Source organism: Heptranchias perlo, chromosome 22 (genome assembly GCF_035084215.1).
Source record: "Heptranchias perlo isolate sHepPer1 chromosome 22, sHepPer1.hap1, whole genome shotgun sequence".
Lineage (NCBI taxonomy): Eukaryota > Metazoa > Chordata > Chondrichthyes > Hexanchiformes > Hexanchidae > Heptranchias > Heptranchias perlo.
In genome coordinates, this window is record NC_090346.1 from 29,881,218 (window position 1) to 29,902,083 (window position 20,866).

The following is a 20,866-nucleotide window of genomic DNA, read 5'->3' on the forward strand; positions in this document are numbered from 1 at the left end:
TACTTTAAGGATGTCGGATCTCATTGCTCACTGCTGAATTACAATGAAAACAGTTGGAAATTATTCCAATGCATTTGGAAAATGTAGTGAACCAGGTCTGCAAACCTCATCTTTTTTAAACGACTGCCTTTATTTCCGTTTCCCTTGTAACAGAAGCCAGGGGAGATGAGACCATCAATCATGTAAACGATACAGCTGCCAAATATAAAGCAACCTCCCACGCCACCACGGTTCATTTTCAGAGTTTGTTACTAGCATATGCCTGAAAGGAATATAGGGAGCCAGCCGACTTTTAAGAATGGGTTTCAGCAAAAAGTTTAATTGGATTTTCATAACGTGGATTTGTTGCAATCTACATGTCACCTGCTTGCAAGACGCTGGAAGTGTGAAGCAAAGGAAACCGTTTTTCGAACGGTTTCGACGGCTGGAGGAGCAGGTGGGTCCGAGCAATATTCCTGGCTGCTGATTTTGTAGGAATGTAACTTTTTTTGGTTAGCAAATGTCTTGTTTAGAGGTTCTCCGGGGACAGAATTGCTCAGGTCGCTGTGCACAGCGTTATAGTTAATGCATTCATTCAAATTTCCTCCGGTCGATATTTTGAACGTATTTGCAGATGAGAGCAATTCTCCGCCGGTCGGTAAGTGTGAATAAGTAAAAATGGATTTACTTCCTTGGAGCCGTGGCGTTACATTGTGATCAATTGGTCCAAGTGAAGTTTTTGTTCTATAACCTTTATTGTGTAGTATAGTGTTTGATGAAACGCCTTTAACGTGTATCATCTCCAATTTTATTACCACAGTTTCGTCGATTTCAAGAACTTAGCTTGACACGATTACAAAAAATTTCTGAGAACTTCAACATTTCTTCTAATGTAGACATTCGCCTCCAATTACTAACAGAACAATACAATAATATCACTGCCACAATGGACGGATTCCATACAGCTACGGAAAATGACATCGCGGGCTTAAAATCGTGGATGAAAAAAATGCAGAAGAAAACCAAGAAAATTGATCTGAAAATGTCGACCTTGGAGAAAATCCTAAATGAGCGAAGCAAACAAATGTCAAAAGACAAGAAAGAGCAGAGTGCGATCGTATCCAACCTGACAACAGAAGTAAAAGAGCAGAGGAACGAAATCAATTCCTTGGCTGTGAGCAAGAACAAACTGCAAAAGGAATTGGAGAACATTCAGGATGAGGTGAAGAGTCAAGGCATTAAAATAGCCAAGTTTGAGGAGCAGATGAAAATTACCTTGCAGAACGATGCGCTCTCGGCGAAGCCCAGCTCAGCTCAGTCCGCAGCAGCGACGGCACCGCTTGTGCCCCCGGCAAAATTCCTCAACCAGGCGCCGCGGGACAAGCAGCAAATCTCCCAAAAAGAAGGGTCAAGTATGTCAGAATTCCGACAGCAATCTGGCAGGGGTGGGAAGCTGATCGGTCTATTCAAGATTTACAAGGCAAAAGTTGATTTAAGCAGAAATTAACCTTCCTGAATTAAAACCTCACCGTTTCTCCTTTTATATCATTCCTTAAACTTTAATTGTTTACATGTCCTCCTGGATTAATTTAATTGAATTCTCTCCCCCCCCCCACCCGTGAAATCGAAATTTTCAAAGGTAACATCTTACTGTAACTCTGCTCCTGTTAAAGCGAACTGGATTTGGTTGCAGTGCGCTGGAACACGTTCTTAAATTTTAAATTAGGATTTAAAAGACTGCAAGGGAGAAGACAAAATCAAGAACACAACTACTTTTTTTAAACCCCAATATGATTCTGATTCACAAAGGCAGTGTGTAAAGCGATATTTGCATGAGAAATATGTACATAGCAGCACTGTACTGTGTGTGTTCCGGCTATTCCATTTATGCAGCACTGCAATGATTCCTTAGTGCTGACTCTTCAGTAAACTCCTCCATCCCAACAATATGCCTCAACTCCAACCCCAGAATAGCAGCTCTCCTAAGAAACTGGAGCCTGCAGAATGACGAAAGGTCAGAGGCAATCCAGAGCATGTTGCTGCTAAATTACTTCCATGGATTATCTAGGTTAACTTTCTGTAAATGCAGAGGGATGTATAATAATATCGTTAAACCGTTTATGATCGATGGCCAGTAGGGAGAGGGAGTTCATTATGGATATGTGTAAAGTCATAAAATTAGGTAGAAAAAATCAGAACGTAGTTTACACATTAAATGAGCAGAAAAGAGCTCTAGGGATTGTGGTGAATTCATTATTAAAACCATGGGTTCAGTGTTCATAGATGGTGGGAAAAAAAGCAAATAATATGTCGGAATATATACCCCAAGGCTGTGACTTGTAAGTCAGAGGTGACGTTGATCCTGGTGATGCCGCATCTAGAAGTGTTGTGTTCAGGTTTGCTCTCTATTACAGGAAAGATTGTAGAATTATTGCAGGGAGTTTAAATAAGGGCTACAATACTGATTCCAGAATTTAGAGGGCTAAATTATGAGGAAAGATTGTCTACACTGGGGAAATACTCCCCAGAGAAGAGAAGGATGAGGGGGACTTGATAGAGGTCCTTAAGGTTTTAACAAGCTTTGTAGAATTTGGATTCAGGAAAATTCTTCAGTCTGGCACAGGATTTGAGGACTAGGGGACAATTTAAAGCAAAGGGTGTCAAAAGAAAACAGGAAATGTATGCAACGTTTTTTGAGCAAGAGGGTGATAGAATTTTAGAACAGAATACCAGCGGGGTAGTAGAATGAAAACTTTGGCAGGCTTAAAAAAGGGAATTACATAGAAATTACAACAGGCCACTTGGCCCAACCAATACGCATTGATGTTTATCCTCCACGAGTAGTAGTCCGAATGACATGTTCCTGCTCTATTCCCATATCCCTTTATTTCCCTTTCCTTCAACCACCTATCAAAACTATTCTTAATTGTAGATATGGGAGGTAATTTTAACCCCCAAGAACGGATGGGTTGGCAGTAAAAATAGTTGATTTTTGGAGTGGGACAACCTTCTGGCTCCAACATGTCCACTTCTGGGTTTAACCCAGGTGCGTTTGGATGCGTACATGCAACAGAAACCTGGAAGTCCTGTCCCCACTTAAAGCCGGCGGGCTGATACTTAAAAGAGTAATGTACCTCATTACGATAGTTGAGGCACTTAATTTTTTCTGTATTAGAAGTGTCAAACAAATTTAACCTTACCTGTTCGGGTTTCCCATCGCTTCTGATTCATGTCAGGTGAAAGCAGACGGGAAGAGCTGGATCCAAGAGGGGAGTGCCTTTATTGCACTGCTTGAGGGCATGGAGGAACAGGAGTACTTCATCCAGGCCCAACAAGCTCATCTGGCATGATTGGCTGACCCCCCTCCCCCCACCAATGATGGACTCCCCTCCCCCCTCTGATGCTGGATGCCCCCCTCCCCTCTGATGGTGGACCCTCCGATCTTCTCTAAGGCCCCCCCCCCAATGTCATCCATGTCCCCCCACCTCCCATTTCTTCCATGGCCCACGATCTTTCTTTCCTTCCCCCCTCTCCGATTTGCAGCTCCTTTCCCTCCCAACAAGCAGCTAGCCTGTCAATCTGGCTACCTGGTGCTTGGGAAACCCGGAAGCACAAATACTTACCTTCAATTGATTTGCGATCGCAGATTGCGATGCATTCATTTGGCTTCCGCTTTCTCCATGTGAATATCTATGGACGTGCTGGTTCCGAGCTAAAATCATGCCTATGGAAACCTGAACAGGTAAAGTTTAAATTTGTTTGACACATCTAATACACAAAAAATTAAGTGCCTCTGCTTAATTTACTAACTCAAGTAGTGCATTCCACGGCGTAAAAAACCTCTAAAAACAGTTCACCTTCTCCCTGTCATAAATCTCTTACATTTATTATATCTAAGTCCCCTTGTTCTAGACCCCACAACTACTAGAAATGGTCTGTTTTTATCTACTCTATCCCATCCCTTTAATTTTAAACACCTCTATCAAATTACCCCTTCTAACAAAACTAGCCCTAATTTTTCAAATCTTTGTTTGTATTTGTATTTGCTCATACCAGGCAGCATCCTAGTGAACTTGTGCTGTACCCCATCCATTGGCTCAATATCCTTCTGAGAATGTGGAACCCAATAATACACATAGTACTCTAACTACGGTATGTAGATTCACCATTACATCTTGACTTTTATATCCAATACCTCTTGCCATAAAACCCAGTTTTCCATTTGCTATATTTATGGCCCTGTCCTCTTGGAAGTGTTTCTTTTAATGTCTTGTGATCCTGAACTCCCAAATCCCTCTGCTATTCCACATCACCCAGCTTTCTCTCATTCCAAGTTTAATTACTACTTTTATTTTTTTAAATCAAATTGTACCACCTCACATTTACTGACATTGAATTCCACCTATCACTTTTTTGCCCATTCCACCATCTTATCAATATCCCAGGGGGAGGCAGTTAAAATGGAGTGGGGACTTACCCACTCCCTACTCGCCCCGAGGTAGGCAACTGCAATTTTAAAATGTAGGTGACAGGGACACCTACCCAAGCCAGTGGGGGTCCTCTTTAAATATGCAGATCCATCTCCGGTTACATCAACAGGACCCAATTCATTATTTTAGCTTGAGTGGACGAGCAGTGGTGGCTCCCCGCCAGGACAAATCTGCCAGGGCTAGAAGTGGCCCAGCAAGGTAATTTTTAACACTTTTTAAAAAAGAGTTTCTTTGTGGGTCAGAAAGAGCAGGAGTGTACCTCTGGGCCCCAGAAGAAAACTTTGGGCCTTCCCTGTCCCGGGCTTCCCCACCCTTCACCGACTGGGAGTCCCCTGCTGGAGGACTTACCTGTGCTGAGTACCATTCCCCTGAGTCCCAGCGGTTAACGTACAGGCAGCCACTTGCTGCCAAATCCCTGGCCACTTTGGTTGAGTAGTTGGCAAGCAGCATGTTAATGAGGGCCAGTGATTAAAATCATCTGGGCTTTCCTGCTATCACTCCTGGACGGGCTGGTCGCTCATTTTGCCACGTTCCTGCCCGCGAGTTAAAATCAAGCTTACATTATCAACGTTTTCTTTTATATGCATATGTTTTCTGAGATTTTTTTTGTATTTGCTGGAGTGCTAGAAGTCACTATTGAGGAATGGAACTTTTCTACTTTTGTTAGCCAGTGTCCACACTAATACAGAGTACAGCCCCTTTCATTCCGTCACAAACAAAAAGGAAAAGATTTCCTTTACATGCTAGGTGTAAACCTGTTGTAAACCTGTTTATAAAGAACAGATTTCACTACACAGAGCAATTAGTCACTCGTTATACCTTAGCCCCAACACCAGAAAAGCATTCATTACTGCACTAATGTGAATTTTCCACATCAACCTCAGAGAGTTTGTCCGTTAATTATTATTTGTGCTGTTTGTCTTACATACTAGGAAATGAGTTGAGCCTCCCAAGTTAATTTGATATAGGAGCCAAGAGAGAGGATAATTTCATTTAATCCCTCTGGGTTCAAACCTGCGTTCCAGAAGTGAAGGGACAGTACACTTAGCCCAATTCTCTCCACCCATTTACTACCTCTAATCATAATTGTATAATTGAATGTAATGCAAACAGGCCAAACAAATTAATTTTGAATAACAAATAAATCTATATGTTGGGTGGGTATCATTACAATTAATTCATCATAATCTTTTGAAAGCTATAGTTTAATCTGTTGCACTTCCTGGCCACTTAATAAACTTACTTTTCTATGCTTTTAGTGTTACCAGAAAGCAGGCAGCCCTACCTACTTTGTTCTAACATAAAAAATTAGCCCCAGAAGAGCAGAAATTTGAATATGCATCCAAGCAAATGTGTCAGAGCTCCATTGTTGCTGCCCTCAGAGTGATCCGCATTACAGGTACAACTTGGCCTCACGACTATATTATGGACACCAGTCCAAGACTAGAAGTTCCAGTATAACTTAGATCTAGGACTGTATATTGATCATAAGAATCCAACTCCATCCATACAAGAAAGATTTAATCTGTAATTTCTACAAAATAGTTTGTTAAAGCTGTTAGTCATGAAAGTACTGAAAAGCCACCACAAAAATATTGGTTTCTAATGCTGTATAAATGGAATGACTCAGAATGCACAAAGTAGAAAAATGCATACTAAGAACACTTGTTATATAACTTGATTTCCACAATCTATATACATATCTGGAGATGACTCCACAGTGGAGTAGGTATAGTAACTTACATTTATATAGCACCTTTAATGCAGTAAAACATCCCAAGGTGCTTTACAAAAACAAATTTATTCATAAACCTGCTGTTTTATATTTCTTAGAATTCAGATATATTGTTATTTTAACAATAATGCGAGGCAGTTTTGGGTGTGCATCGATACCCTAGTGGCACCATATCTTGGCGTCAGAGCCTTCCAGGAGGCTACCTTACATTGGTCTCAATTTGTATTAACTCCAGTCTGATGCAACGCTGCCCAGATAATCCACTGGATCATCTGGGAGCATTCAAAGCTTTGTGTGGAATCTTTTCTGTGTTACGAGAGTTTGGATTCTCCCACCCATAATTTCCTAATGTTACAAATTAGCCACCCGGCAAGCATGCATGCACGTACAGTTCATTTGTCACTGCCTCATGACAATCTAGAGAGATACGAAGATAGTACTATAACTTGGATCAATGGACCATATCTCACTGCACAAGATACTGGTCAGACTGGTAGCTACAGTACAATTAGAGCCTTCGTTGATTTAAGAATCTTTGGTGAGGTCAGAGTATTTTACACTGAGCATATTGGAGCAGATTGCCGTGCAACTAAGTGATTAACATTTTACAATAATACAAACAGATATGCACTGAAATATAAAATAAACTCTCATACTTAATAAATACAGTTTACAAGGAAACGATGAAAAATGTTAGATTGTCAAAAAAGCAAACAAAAATAACCCTCTAACATTAAACGGTATTGCAAAAAAATAATTTTGCACAGGGTGATGAATGGATATAGATGAGTTCGATTTAATGGATATTTATTTCTAAGAATTAATACAATAATGGAGAAAATGCTTGGTTTTATCGATATTGATGTGGATGATATTTACTAATGCAGATCTTTCTGGCAATTACGAGTCTATGAAATTGCCTGAGATATTAAGATCCTATATGCCAGCTGTTTTGTGTATGTATTGAGTTAATTTATCATAGAATCATAAAAGCAGAAATTACAGCAGAGGCCATTTGGTTTCTGGCTATGACAGCTCTTCAACTGGTGTTATCTATTTTAATCCTATTTCCCTATCCTTTCCCCATATGCTTTTATAGTCTTCCTTTTCAAATACTTAATATATTACAGCACAGAAGGAGGCCACTCAGCCCATCGTGCCTGTGCCAGCTCTTTGAAAGAGGTATTCAATTAGTCCCACTCCCTGCTCTTTCCCCATGGCCCTGTAAATTTTTTCCCTTCAAGTATTTAACCAATTCCCTTTTGAGAGTTATTATTGAATCTGCTTCTACCACCCTTCCAGGCAGGTCATAACAACTCTCTGTGTAAAAAAAATGTTTCTTCATGTCGCCTCTGGTTCTTTTGCCAATCACCTTAAATCTGTGTGCTCTGGCTATCGACCTTTCCGCCATTGGGAACAGTGCCTCCATATTTACTCTATCAAAGCCACTCATAATTTTAAACACCTCTATCAAATCTCCCCTTAACCTTCCCTGCTCTAAGGAGAACAATCTCAGCTTCTACAAACTCTCCACATAACTGAAGTCACTCATCCCGGGTACCATTCTAGTAAATCTCTTCTGCACCCTCTCTAAAGCCTTGACATCTAAAGTGGAGTGCCCAGAATTGAACACAATATTCCAGCTGGGCCTAACCAATGTTTGCCTTTGTACTCTATGCCTCTATTAATAAAGCCCAGGATCCCTAATGATTTTTTCACAGCCTTCTCAACTTGTCCTGTCACCTTCAAAGATTTATGTATGTGCACCTCCAGGTCTCTCTGTTCCTGCACCCTCTTTAGAATTGTACCATTTAGTTCATATTGCCTCTCCTCATTCTTCCTACCAGACTGTATCACTTAACACTTCTCTGCGTCAAATTTCATCTGCCATGTGTCTGCCCATTTCACCAGTCTGTCTATGTTCTCCTGAAGTCTGTTACTATCCTTCACATTGTTTACTACATTTCCGAGTTTCGTTTCATCTGCAGACTTTGAAATTATGCCCTCTATACCCAAGTCCAGGTCATTAATAAATATCAAAAAGAGCAGTGGTCCTAATAGTGACTCCTGGGGAACACCACTGTATACTTCCCTCCAATCTGAAAAACAACTATTCACCACTACTCTCTGCTTTCTGTCCCCCAGCCAATTTTGAATCCATGCTGCCACTGTCCCTTTAATCCCATGGGCTTTGATTTTGCTTACAAGTCTATCATATGGTACTTTATTAAATGTCTTTTGAAAGTCCATATACACAACATCAACCGCACTACCCTTATCAACCCTCTCCATTACTTCATCAAAGAACTCAATCAGGTTAGTCAAACACGATTTTCCTTTAACAAATCCGTGCTGACTTTCATTTATTAGCCCATAATTTTCCAAATGCCAAAATCATTTTGTCCCGGATTAACATCTCTAAAAGTTTCCCCACCATCGATGTTAGGCTGACTGGCCTATAATTGCCGGGATTATCCCTCTCCCCTTTTTTTTGAACAGGGATGTAACATTTGCAATCCTCCAGTCCTCTGGCACCGCCCTCATATCTAAGGTGGATTGGAAGGTTTTGGCTAGAGCCTCCACAATTTCTACCCTTACTGCCCTCAGTAACCTAGGATGCATCCCATCTGGATCGGGTGATTTTTCTATTTTGAGTGCTGCCAATCTTTTAATACCTCTTTATCTATTTTTATCCTATCCAATATTGCTACTACCTCCTCCTTTACTGCTACATTGGCAGCATCCTACTCTCTGGTGAAGACCGATGCGAAGTATTCATTTAGTACCTCAGCCATACCTTCTGCCTCCACACAATCTCCTTTTTGTCTCTAATCAGCCCCACCCTTCCTTTGAACATAAGAAATAGGAGCAGGAGTAGGCCGTACGGCCCCTCAAGCCTGCTCCTCCATTCAATAAGATCATGGCTGATCTTCTACTTCAACTGCACTTTCCCACCCTATCCCCATATCCCTTGATTCCCTTAGTGTCCAAAAATCTATCAATCTCGGTCTTGAATATACTCAACGACTGACCATCCACAGCCCTCTGGGGTGGAGAATTCTAAAGATTCACAACCCTCTGAGTGAAGAAATGTTTCCTCATCCTGGTCCTAAATGGCCGTCCCCTTATCTTGAGACTATGCCCCCTAGCTGTAGATTCTCCAGCCAGGGAAAACAGCCTCTCAGCATCTACCCTGTCAAGCCCTCTAATTTTATATGTTTCAATGAGATCACCTGTTATTCTTCTATACTACAGAGAATATAGGCCCATTCAACTTAATCTCTCCTCACAGGACAACCCTCTCATCCCAGGAATCAATCCAATGAACCTTCGTTGCACCACCTCTAAAGCAAGTATATCCTTCCTTGGGTAAGGAGACCAAAACTGTCCTCCAGTTGTAAACTGTAAAGCAGTACGCCAGGTGTGGTCTCACCAGATATATTAATGCAGCAGGACCTCCTTATTCTTACACTCCAACCCCCTTGCAATAAAGGCTAACATACCATCTGCCTTCCTAATTGCTTGCTGTATCTGCAAATTAACTTTCTGTGATTCGTGTGCAAAGACACCCAAATCCCTCTGAATACCTACATTTCTTAGTCTCTCACCTTTTAAAAAATATTCTGTTCTTCCATTCTTCCTACCAATGTGGATAATTTCACATTTTCCCACATTATACTCCATCTGCCACCTTCTCACCTACTCACTTAACCTGTCTATATCCCTTTTCTGTCCATTAACCAATCCTCAATTCATGCTAATAAATTACCCCCAATCGCATGAGCCCTAATCTTGTGTAACAACCTCTTGTGTGGCACCTTATTGAATGCCGTTTGAAAATCCAAATATCCACTGGTTCCCTCTTATCTACCTTGCTAGTTGCACCCTCAAAAAAAACTTTAATAGATTTGTCAATCATGATTTCCCTTTCATAAATCTATGTTGACTCTGCCTATCATATTATGATTTTCTAATATTCCTGTTACTACATCCTTAATAATAGATTCTAGCATTTTGCCTACTACTGATGTGAGGCTAACTGGCATATAGCACCCTGTTTTCTGTCTCCCTTCTTTCTTGAATAGCAGGGTTGCATTTGCTACTTTCCAATCCATGGGGACCATTCTAGAATTTAGGGAATTCTGGAAGATCAAAACCGAGGCATCCAGTGACTATCCTTTTACTAATTATATGTTTATCAAAGAGTTTTGGGTTCCCTTTTATGTTAGCCGCTAATATATTTTCATACTCTCTCTTTGCCCCTCCTATTCCCTTTTTTAGATCTCCTCTGTACTTTCTGATTTAACTTGTTTCTCTACTGTATTATGAACCTTGCATTTGTCGTAAGCCTCCTCCTTCAGTTTCATTTTAATCTTTATATCTTTAGTCATCCAGGGAGCTCTAGCTTTGGATGTCTTTCCTTTCCCCCTCATGGGAATGTGTCTACTCTGTAACCAAACCATCTCTTCCTTGAAGGCCTCCAATTGTTCAATTACTGTTGTGCCAATTTTGATTCCAATTCAAGATGGCTAGATCCCCTTTCAACTTACTGAAATTAGCTCTCCTCCAGTTAAGTATTTTTATGTTTGTTTGTTCCTTCTCCTTTTCTATAACTATTCTAATGATATTATGATCACTGTTACCCTAATGCTCCCCCACTGAAACACGCTACACTTGCTCCCCTACTAGTACTAGTCCATAGATCTTGCAATTTTCTGTAACTTGCCTGCAAATTTGCTATCTCCTTCCCACTATTTGGTGGTTTATAATATACACCCAGTAGCGTAATAGAACCATAGAACCATAGAAAAGATACAGCACAGAAGGGGGCCATTCGGCCCATCGTGTCTGCGCAGGCTCGAACAACAACCATGTGCCCATTCCAATCCCACCTTCCAGCACCCAATCTGTAGCCCTGCAACTTACAGCACTTTAGGTACAGGTACAGGTACTTTTTAAAAGAGTTGAGGGTCCTTGCCTCTACCACCAATTCGGGCAGCAAATTCCATACACCCACTGCCCTCTAGGTAAAAAAGTTTTTCCACATGTCCCCTCTAATCCTTCCGCCAATCAGCTTAAATCTATGTCCTCTAGTTCTTGAACTCTCCGCTATGGGAAATAAGTACTTCCTGTCTACTCTATCTGGGTCCCTCATAATTTTGTACACTGCAATCAAGTCTCCCCTCAGCCTCCTCTGCTCCAAGGAAAACAACCCCAGCCTATCCAATCTCTCTTCGTAGCTGCAATTTTCAAGCCCTGGCAACATTCTTGTAAATCTTCTCTGCATTCTCTCCAGAGCAATTACATCCTTCCTGTAATGTGGTGACCTGTAATGCGGTGAATGTAATAGCTCCTCTATAGTTCCTTAATTCTAACCAAATAGATTCTGTCCTTGACCTCTCAACTACATCATCCCTTTCCAGCGCTATAATAGTTTCTTTAATCAATACTGCCACCCCCTTTCTTTCCTTTCCTATCTTTCCTGAATACCTTGTAGCCAGGAATATTAAGTACCCAATCTTCCCCGTCTTTGAGCCAGGTCTCTGTTTTTGCCACTATATCATAGTCCCATGTGGCAACTTGTGCCTACAGCTCACCAACCTTATTTACCATGGTACGTGCATATATGCACATGCACTCCAAACTCATCTTAGACAGCCTTGCATTTGCCTGCTGTTTGAGCCCTCCTATTTCTGAACTATTCTTTACTCTAGTGCCAGTTGTCTCTCCCAGTCCTCTGTGCACCTTGTTTCTCCTTTCTAATGTTTTATCTTGGTGCCCACTCCCTGCTAAATTAGTTTAAACCCTCCCCCACAGCACTAGTTAACCTCCCGCGAGGACATTGGTCCCAGCTCTGTTGAGGTGCATCCTGTCTGGCTTGAACAGGTCCCTCCTGCCTCAGAACTGGTCCCAATGCTGCAGGAATCTGAAACCCTCTCTCCTGCGCCATTTCTCCAGCCATGCATTAACCTGTCTTATCCTACTATTCCTATACTCATTAGCGCCTGGCACTGGGAGTATCCCAGAGATTACTACCTTTCGAGGTCCTGCTTTTTAACTTCCTCCCTAGCTCCTGAAACTCTGACTGCAGGACCTCAGCCCTTTTCCTTCCTATGTCATTGGTTCCTACATGGACCATGATTTCTGGCTGTTCCTCTTCCCCCCCCCCCCTCTCAAAAATATTCTGCACCCTCTCAGTGATGTCCTTTTCCTCTAATTGGTGCTATATTGTGTACTCCCAATATGGTAACAGATCCCTTAAAGACAAGATAGACTCTCTCTGAGCACCAACCAGCACCAATAAAAACTTTCCTTTCTATAGTTGTGGTTGTGTCCTTGATTAATAAAATCACTTTTTTTCCTTTTCTATCTATCTTGAAAATGTACGTTTATGTTTATATTAAATGTATATTTAGTTTCAAGTCTTGACCCATTTATGCCAGAGTTCCTGTGTAGTTGATTAAGTCAGGGACTGAAGGTCTTCAAAGCTTATTATTTCCACATCTTATTTCACAAGAGAAAGGATTTAGTTTGACTTTCTGTATAGCCTGGGAAATTCCACAATCGGTTTCATACTCAAAATATGCATTAATTATTGGTTATGTAAGTACTTCTGCTGCATCACAATGGGTGATGATAATTGGTATCATGTACAACAAATTCTGACATACAAAGCTAATATTTGATGCCAAAGTACCACAAATGAGGCCTGAAAACTAGGGATCAATTAATATTTATCTCTTAGATGTGCAAACACATTATTTGTAATACTCACATTTTATTATTCATTTGTTTCTCTTGTTGCAGTCTGCAATGTGAAATCAATGATGCACTTTCCCAATTCTTCCACTGAGAACTATGCAACCTTTGGCAAAGGCTTTTCAACTGGGCTATTTGAAATGACCATCTGCTCTTGGCTCAGTACCAAGTCAAACTACTTGGGAACTATATTGTCCTATGCAACAGAGGATAATGACAACAAATTGGTGCTGCATGGCAGAAATACAAGCAAACAAACCACCATACATTTTGTAATTGGAGATCCAGCATTCAGGGAACTTCCTGTGGTACCACTCTTAGATGGCCGTTGGCATCACATTTGCATCATCTGGTCTTCCTTTGAGGGTAAGTACTGGTACTATATAGACAGACGCCTGGCAGCAGCTGGTTCCAAATTCCAAAAAGGCTATGAGATTCCAGCTGGTGGAACACTTCTATTAGGTCAGGAACAGGATAATATGGGAGGAGGCTTTGATGAAACCGAGTCCTTTGTGGGGAATTTGGCTGGATTCACAATTTGGAACCGTGCTATGTCTCCTGGAGAAATCAAAACCATCACCACAGGAAAGGCATTACCTGGAGGCAGAGTTTTAACTTTCAATGATGTTTCAACTCTTAATGGTGCTATTCAACATCGTAATTGTACATGCCTAGAACACTGTTGGTAAAATAACACATTGGCTAGGGACTCATTAAACTGTACTTTGTACTGAGTATGACCATTCTAGTCATTTTTTGGCAATTGCTGCATTTGTTATCTAGCAATTCAGAACTGTAGTATTCATGTCTCAGCAATCTGCTTTAAAACTGAAGATCACTTTCATATTTTTAGAAATTAACCAGTAATATTTGGATAAACTCCCTGATTATAGCAGGACTGTAAGCAAGCAATATAAAGAAAATCTTTGGGGTGAATTAATGGCATACATGCTAAATAAGGTCAATATATTTGTAATAACCTTTATAGAATATAACATAGAAATATTTATAAGACCAAGTACAAGGATACTGCAATTTTAATGACTCCAATAGTCTTGCAGAATCTATTTTTTATATAACACATCTAATTTATAAACTTAAGTTGTGTCATACTAATTTGAATACTGAATTTAGTTGTGTATTTTAGGGCTTCCTTATTATGATCTATTAATGACCTATAGTTTCCTGTGAAGTGACTTCTTACTGAAATGATGTATTAATCTTATTTGTCCCGTCTATTTTTGTAAAATGTCTTACTCATAAAGTGATTTGGTATTAAACAACTGCTACCTGTGTCAGATTTTCTTTTAACTTGGAACATTCTGGCCAACTTTTGTTTAAGTTCCAATGTTCGACATTGGGGTGTGCACTCAAAGCAGCTAAATCGAAAAGCTCCTGAGGGTTATAGTTCATAAGTCAATGAAGGTCCATGACCAGTGTCCTGAGGCCGTTGCAAAAGCAAATAATGTGTTAGGATGCATGGCTACAACAATTAAGTATAAAATTAGAAGTGGAACCCTTAACTTGTACAAGGCCTTGGTCTGGCCACATCTATAATACTGTTTCCAGTTTTGGTCCATTCACATGGTGGGGAATATCAAGGCCCTGGAAAAGGTCTAGAGGAGGGCTGCTTGATTGATTCTTAGTTTAAGGACCCTTAGTTATCAGGACAGGCTTAGAGAGCTGGGTATTTGCTGTAGAAAATTTTAGACTTCAAAGGGATATGATTGAGGTCTATAGACCTATGGAGGGATTAGATGTATGTGGACAGGTTACTTGATCTAGATGAGTAGGGGAGAACAAGGTGGCATCAGTACAAGTTATGAAAACATAGAATTAGGTTAGATGCCAGGAAGTTCTTTTTGCAGAGAGTTGTCAACCTCTGGAATAAGTTGCCGATACCTGCAATGAATGTGGATTTGTTGCAAGCGTTCAGAGAGCTGGATGAGTTTCTGCAAGTGGAAGACATCCTGAGTTATAGAAGGTACATGGGTTGACAACAAGGTTAGTGGTACCAGTCACTGTAGTCTCCTGAAGCTTGCTCGATTGCCAGTGGGGGTCGGAGAAAGAATTCCCAGAGTTTTTTCTGAAGTTGGTTCAATGCTTTTCCCTCTATTTTTGTTTCGCCCAGCAGATTATGTGGCTGTGGCGGGGATGGAGGACGGTGGGGGTGGGGGGGGTGGGGTTAGGGAGAGGTGGATTGGTTACTTAATGGTGTAAGTAAGTTGCACCATGTGAGATGGGGCAGGCTTGATCGACCAGCCGGTCTTTTCCTGTCCTCTTTTGTATGTTCGCATTCAGCAATATTCCATTTGTTACACTAATTGACTGGCTCCATTGATACTAAATTTGGTACAAAATTGCTGTTACCTAATCTCTACTCTAAGTTTTGACTAGAATTATACAACAAACTCCCAAAAGTCTCAAGATGTTGGTTTAAATGAACTGAATTTGATAAACAATATGACTGAACCTAGAACCATGACAATTTATTAGATGGTGCAATAAAATAATTAATTTGATATGAAGTAATAAATTATAAATTTTAAAATGCACCATGGAAACAATGAGGCGAATCACATGGGAAATTATGATTTAACGTTTAATTAACTTTATGCAAAAGTTGCTCTATGTTTTAGGCTGATTTGAAGTAAAGGAAAAAAACAGAGCCTTTTTAAAAAAAAAATTATATTAGCCTATTCTTAAAGTCATCTCTTTAAGGAACATGAGTAGGCCATTGAGCCAGTTCTGGCACTCAAATAGATCATGGCTGATCTGTATCTTAACTCCATCTACCTGCCTTGGTTTTGTAACCCTTAATACCTCTGCCTAACAAAAATCTATCAATTCCAGTTTTGAAATTTTCAATTGACCCCCAGCCTCAACAGCTTTCATTAGAGAGAGTTCCAGATTTCTACTACCCTTTGTGTGATTAAGTGCTTCCTGACATCACCCCTGAATGACCTAGCTCTAATTTTAAGGTTATGCCCCCTTGTTCTGGACCCACCAGAGGAAATAGTTTATCTCTATCTACCTTCTCAACTCCTTTTAATCATCTTAAACACCTTAATTAGATCTCCCCTTAATCTTCTATACTCAAGGGAATACAAGCCTAGTGTATGCAATCTATTCTCATAATTTAACTCTTACAGGCCCAGTATCGGTCTGGTGAATCTGTATTGCACCCCCTGCAAGGTCAATATATCCTTCCTAAGGTGCAGTGCTCAGAACTGAACGCAGTACTCCTAAATGGAGTCTAACCAGAGCTTTATTCAACTATTCCAGCCCCCTTGAGATGAAGGCCAACATTCCATTAGCCTTTTAAATTACTTTTTTTGTACCTGTCCACTAGCTTTTAGTGATTTCTGTACTTGTACCCATCAATCTCTCTGCACCTCCACAGCTCCTATCTTCTCGCCATTTAGAAAATACTCTGATCTATCTTTCTTAGGTCTAAAGTGGATGACCTCACACTTCCCCACATTGAACTCCATCTGCCACAGATTTGCCCACTCACTTAATCTATCAATGTCCCTTTCCAACTTTATGTTCCCATCTATACTATTTACTGTGCCATCTAACTTGGTATCATCGGCAAACTTAGATATTTGGCTCTCTATTCCTTCATCTGAGTCATTTATAAATATAGGAAAAGCTGAGGCCCCAGGTGGACACCAATAGTAACATCCTGCCAATTATCCCTACTCTCTGTCTCCTACCTCCTAGCCAATTCCATACCCATGTCAACAGGTTGCCTCCAATTCCATGTGCTTTAATTTTTTTTTAACAGTCTCTTGTGTGGAACCTTATCGAATGCTTTCTGGAAGTCTATTTAAATAACATCTGTAGACACTCTCTTATCTACCATGTTAGTTACCTCCTCAAAAATTCAACTAAGTCGATAGTTAATCCACTTGATACCTGTTTTCTCTCAGTTAGGTTTATGAATATTTTGTATGTTTGCATTTAAACATGCAATAACTCAAATCCATTGCTTAGTCTATGAAGACATATTATGGTTCATGAAACTATATGTATTTTTTTAAAAGTTATTTAAATTGTATTTCAGTAACTTACTAATAATCAGATTGATTAAAAATGCTAATTACGCTTCAGTTTGAATGAAAGAAAAGCAAATTCAAAATTCATTAACAAGTTACAGTGATGACTATAGGAAAACTGTGCTGACATTAGCAAAATTTGAGTAGTATAATGAATACCATACTCGTTTATATTTACCTGAAATACACCAGTGGTATAGCAGGTGGGACAATATTGGCATAGAGAGAAGCTGCAAGAGGCATTGGATTTGCAGGAACCAGTTTACAACGGTTATATCACGCAAAGCACGACACATGTATTCTCTGGGATCAGACATCCTATCTATAGTGCCAGAAGCATGTACAGAATTGAACAGAAACATGAAAATGTATTGGTACCTGGTGTTCTTATTGTCAGTTATTGGACATTTTCATTTATGAAGGCAAATCAGAGCATAAATATGTCGGCAGCAACATTGAAGATATACCAAAAGAGGTGGACAAAGCAATCCAATTTGTGAGTGGTAGCAATTATCTTCCCTGGCAGAAAGGACAGCTGGGGCAGGTATTAAATTATTTTGTACGTATATTTGCATTTGAACATGGAATTGTTTCATTTGTATTCAATAAGCCAGACAACGAACCTGAATTATATATTTGCAGGTGGTCCCGAGACTTCATCTGGGGATAGTAGAACTCTGGCACAAATTCAAATGTTTGCAAAGAGAAAACAGCAACATGTGAAAAAAGAGCAACAGACCTATGGCTTAATCCTCCACCACCCATAAAGGTTGCAATACTTTTCCTGTGCACTTAACTAGCATTTTCTCATTTATGCAACAAAATACCAACAACTTGCATTTACATTGCACCTTTCATGCAGAAAACGTCTCAAGAGGCTTCACAGAGGGTTAATCAGACAAAAATGGAAGCCAAAAAAAGGAGCCAACCAGAGAGGTGACCAAAAGCTTGCTCAAAGAAGTAAGTTTTGAGGAGGATCTTAAAGGAATAGAGGCAAAGGAGTTTAGGGAGGGAATTGCAGGATGTAGGGTCTAGGTGGCTTAAGGCACTGCTGCCAATGGGGCTAGGATGGGGTGTGAAGGCGGGTGGGGAGGGGTGCGGGGAACAGAGTCAGAGGAATGGAGAGTTTGGTGGGGAGGGGCGTTGTAGTGCTGGAGGAGGTTATATGGATAGATACGGAGGGGTGACTCCATGAAGGGATTTAAATATTAGGATGAGAATTTTAAATTAGAGGAGTTGTGGGACTGGGAGCCGGTGTACATCAGCAAAGACAGGGGGTAATGGGTGAGCAGGACCTGGTGAGGGATAGGATACGGGCAGCAGAGTTTTGGATAAGCTGAAGTTTACATATGGGAGGCCAGCCAGGTGAGCATTGGAATGGTGGAGTCTGGAGGTAACAAAGGCCTGGATGAAGGTTTCAGTGACAGATGGGCTGAGGCAGGGGCGGAGGCTGGTAATGTTATGGAGAGGATAGGGGTTGGACACTGAGCTTATGGTTGAATAGGATGCAGAGATTGTGAACAACATGGTTAAGGGAGTGTTGCACTGTTTTTCAGTTGTCGGTGCTGTCTTTCAGATGAGATGTTAAGCCAAGACTTCTTCTGCCCTCTCAGATGGAAATAGAAGATCCCAAGGTACAATTCAAGGAACAGGAGAATTCTCCTGGTGTCCTGGCCAATATATATCCTCAACCAATATCACTAAAACAGATTAGCTGGTCATTTATCTCATTGTTGCGTGTGGGACCTTGCTGTCTGCATTCTGGCTGCCACATTTTCTTACATTACAACAGTGAGAATATTTCAAAATTACTTCATTGACTATGAAGTTCTTTGGGATGTCCCAATGTTATGAAATTCATTATATAAATGCAAGTTTTTTTTTCTAATGTTGCTTATAATAATAAACTTCGTAATAATGAAATTCTACCTTACAAACCGCTCAACCTTTATCTAGGCCCCCACTGAAGCGCAATTATATCCAGCAGGAGAGCTCCAACTTCAAAACATAGAGCCGTAATGACAATAACAGTAGTTCGCTAGTCTTAAGGAATTTGTAATAATAAAGCCTGATCTCTTTGTGTGATTATTTGTTCACATTGTCATACAGGTGTATTTTTCATGGGGCTGGCGGAAGAGATCTTCTCCACATGGGCATTTTTTTTTAGGAAAACCTGTCATCTTTCCACACATTCTCAGATTATATTTTGATCCTTAAAGGTTAAAAAGTGCAACTAACTTTAAGTGAAGTTTATACTTTTCACAATATATAATAAAATGAATGTAAGCATTCAGAATTGCGCTATATTGATGTATTTGGCAAAGAATCTTCAGTTTATTCTGTTCTTATACATCAATATTGTACATCTCTGCAATTCATCTGACTTCTAACTGGAATCATAATATTACTGGTTGCATTTTATAGAATTCAACAGTTTAAAAACAGGTAAAATGTGCTCTGTGAATATTTTAAGTGGTTAAAGCAAAATTGAAAATGGGAAAGTAATATTACACTATTATCAACCTTGTTGCAAAAGTTTAAATCAATCAACTATTGATTAGAAAATAAGACAATGCAATTCATGTTAAAGCTGCAGATTCTGAAATACATGAATTTCCCACTCTTTACTACATAATATGTACTGTATCTTGTCAATAGTATAGAGTGGTAATGTAAATCAAATCATTTTATATTGCCAAGGTAGTCCATATTATGGTTCTTATCCTTTAATTTAGAACAAATATTTCTACATGATTGTATTCTAGCAGGTACTGGTACTGGTTACACTACAATGATGCATGGCAAACACACATGCATCATTGTAGTGTAACCATTTAAGAAGTTGGTCTTACACCTGCAATTATGTTGTCCTGCTTATGCCACACCAGAGAGGCAGCATCAGTTATACTTATGCATTGTAAGTAGACAGCTGTGGTCACACTATCTGCTCACAGTGTTACTGCCTAGGGTAAAGAAGGATCTGCACTTGCATAATTAAGTGCATAAAGAGAGCTCTGCTCTCAACTTTAACTCAGGAGTTAAAGTGGCCCAGGGTAGTTTTAGATATAATTTCAGTTCTTGTCTCTCTAGTTACTTATAGTACTGAGCATTGATTTGCTCACAAGATTTCTAAAGTTTTTTAATTAGTTGTTATATCTTATCAGTTTAGGAAAATATTTTGAACGCCTGTTTCATTCTTGGTTCTTCCGACTTACTGGGTGGGGGCAATGGTGCATAAACAGTGGAGGGGGGAAATATTCCTTCTTACCCTATTCCATTTTAATCGCTGCTCAGGCTGCTGGTAAAATTGCCAGTGACTGAAGAAAACTGACAGGATAGTAAGCTCTTTTTAGTCATTGCAAACAAAAAAGCTGTGAGGTAGACCTTCCAAAATAGTATTTTAAAATCTTATGGGACAACTGCAGTCATGTTATCACTAGTAGCACGGGACTGCCTCGCACAAGGATGTTCCAAGCGCTACTACAGATGAGTAGGGTTGCATTGAAGCGGCGCCAAAAGCCCAGTAGAATGCAATGCGCAACCTACAGCATAACTGAGGCATAAGTGACATTGAGGATTTACTTGGTATGGGAATGAGTGTTTCGAGTTGGATTGAAAGCCTCGTAAATGTTTTATAACAATAATGTTTCCCATAATATGAAAAATGTTACCAATAAAATGTGCTTCTCTTAAGCACAATTACATACATGAACATTTTCACAAGAAATTAGCTGATGGAAAGATCCTATTGCAATGTTTATATTAGTACATTTGTCTAGATATGAGTATTTTTAGATATTCAGTTGGAAGGTTAAACAATAAAAGGTTTGTACTCGTACAAG

General features: G+C 40.0%; 1 protein-coding gene across 1 annotated transcript; it reads left to right on the forward strand.

Moving 5' to 3' along the window:
* The first annotated feature begins 224 nt into the window (after window positions 1-224).
* On the forward strand, window positions 225-14,190 carry LOC137340910 (pentraxin-4). Its single transcript, XM_068003715.1, has 3 exons — window positions 225-436; window positions 800-1,391; window positions 13,012-14,190. Exons 1-3 carry the CDS (start codon window positions 299-301, stop codon window positions 13,650-13,652), a joined length of 1,371 nt encoding a protein of 456 aa, XP_067859816.1. The 5' UTR covers window positions 225-298; the 3' UTR covers window positions 13,653-14,190.
* Window positions 14,191-20,866: the final 6,676 nt, after the last annotated feature.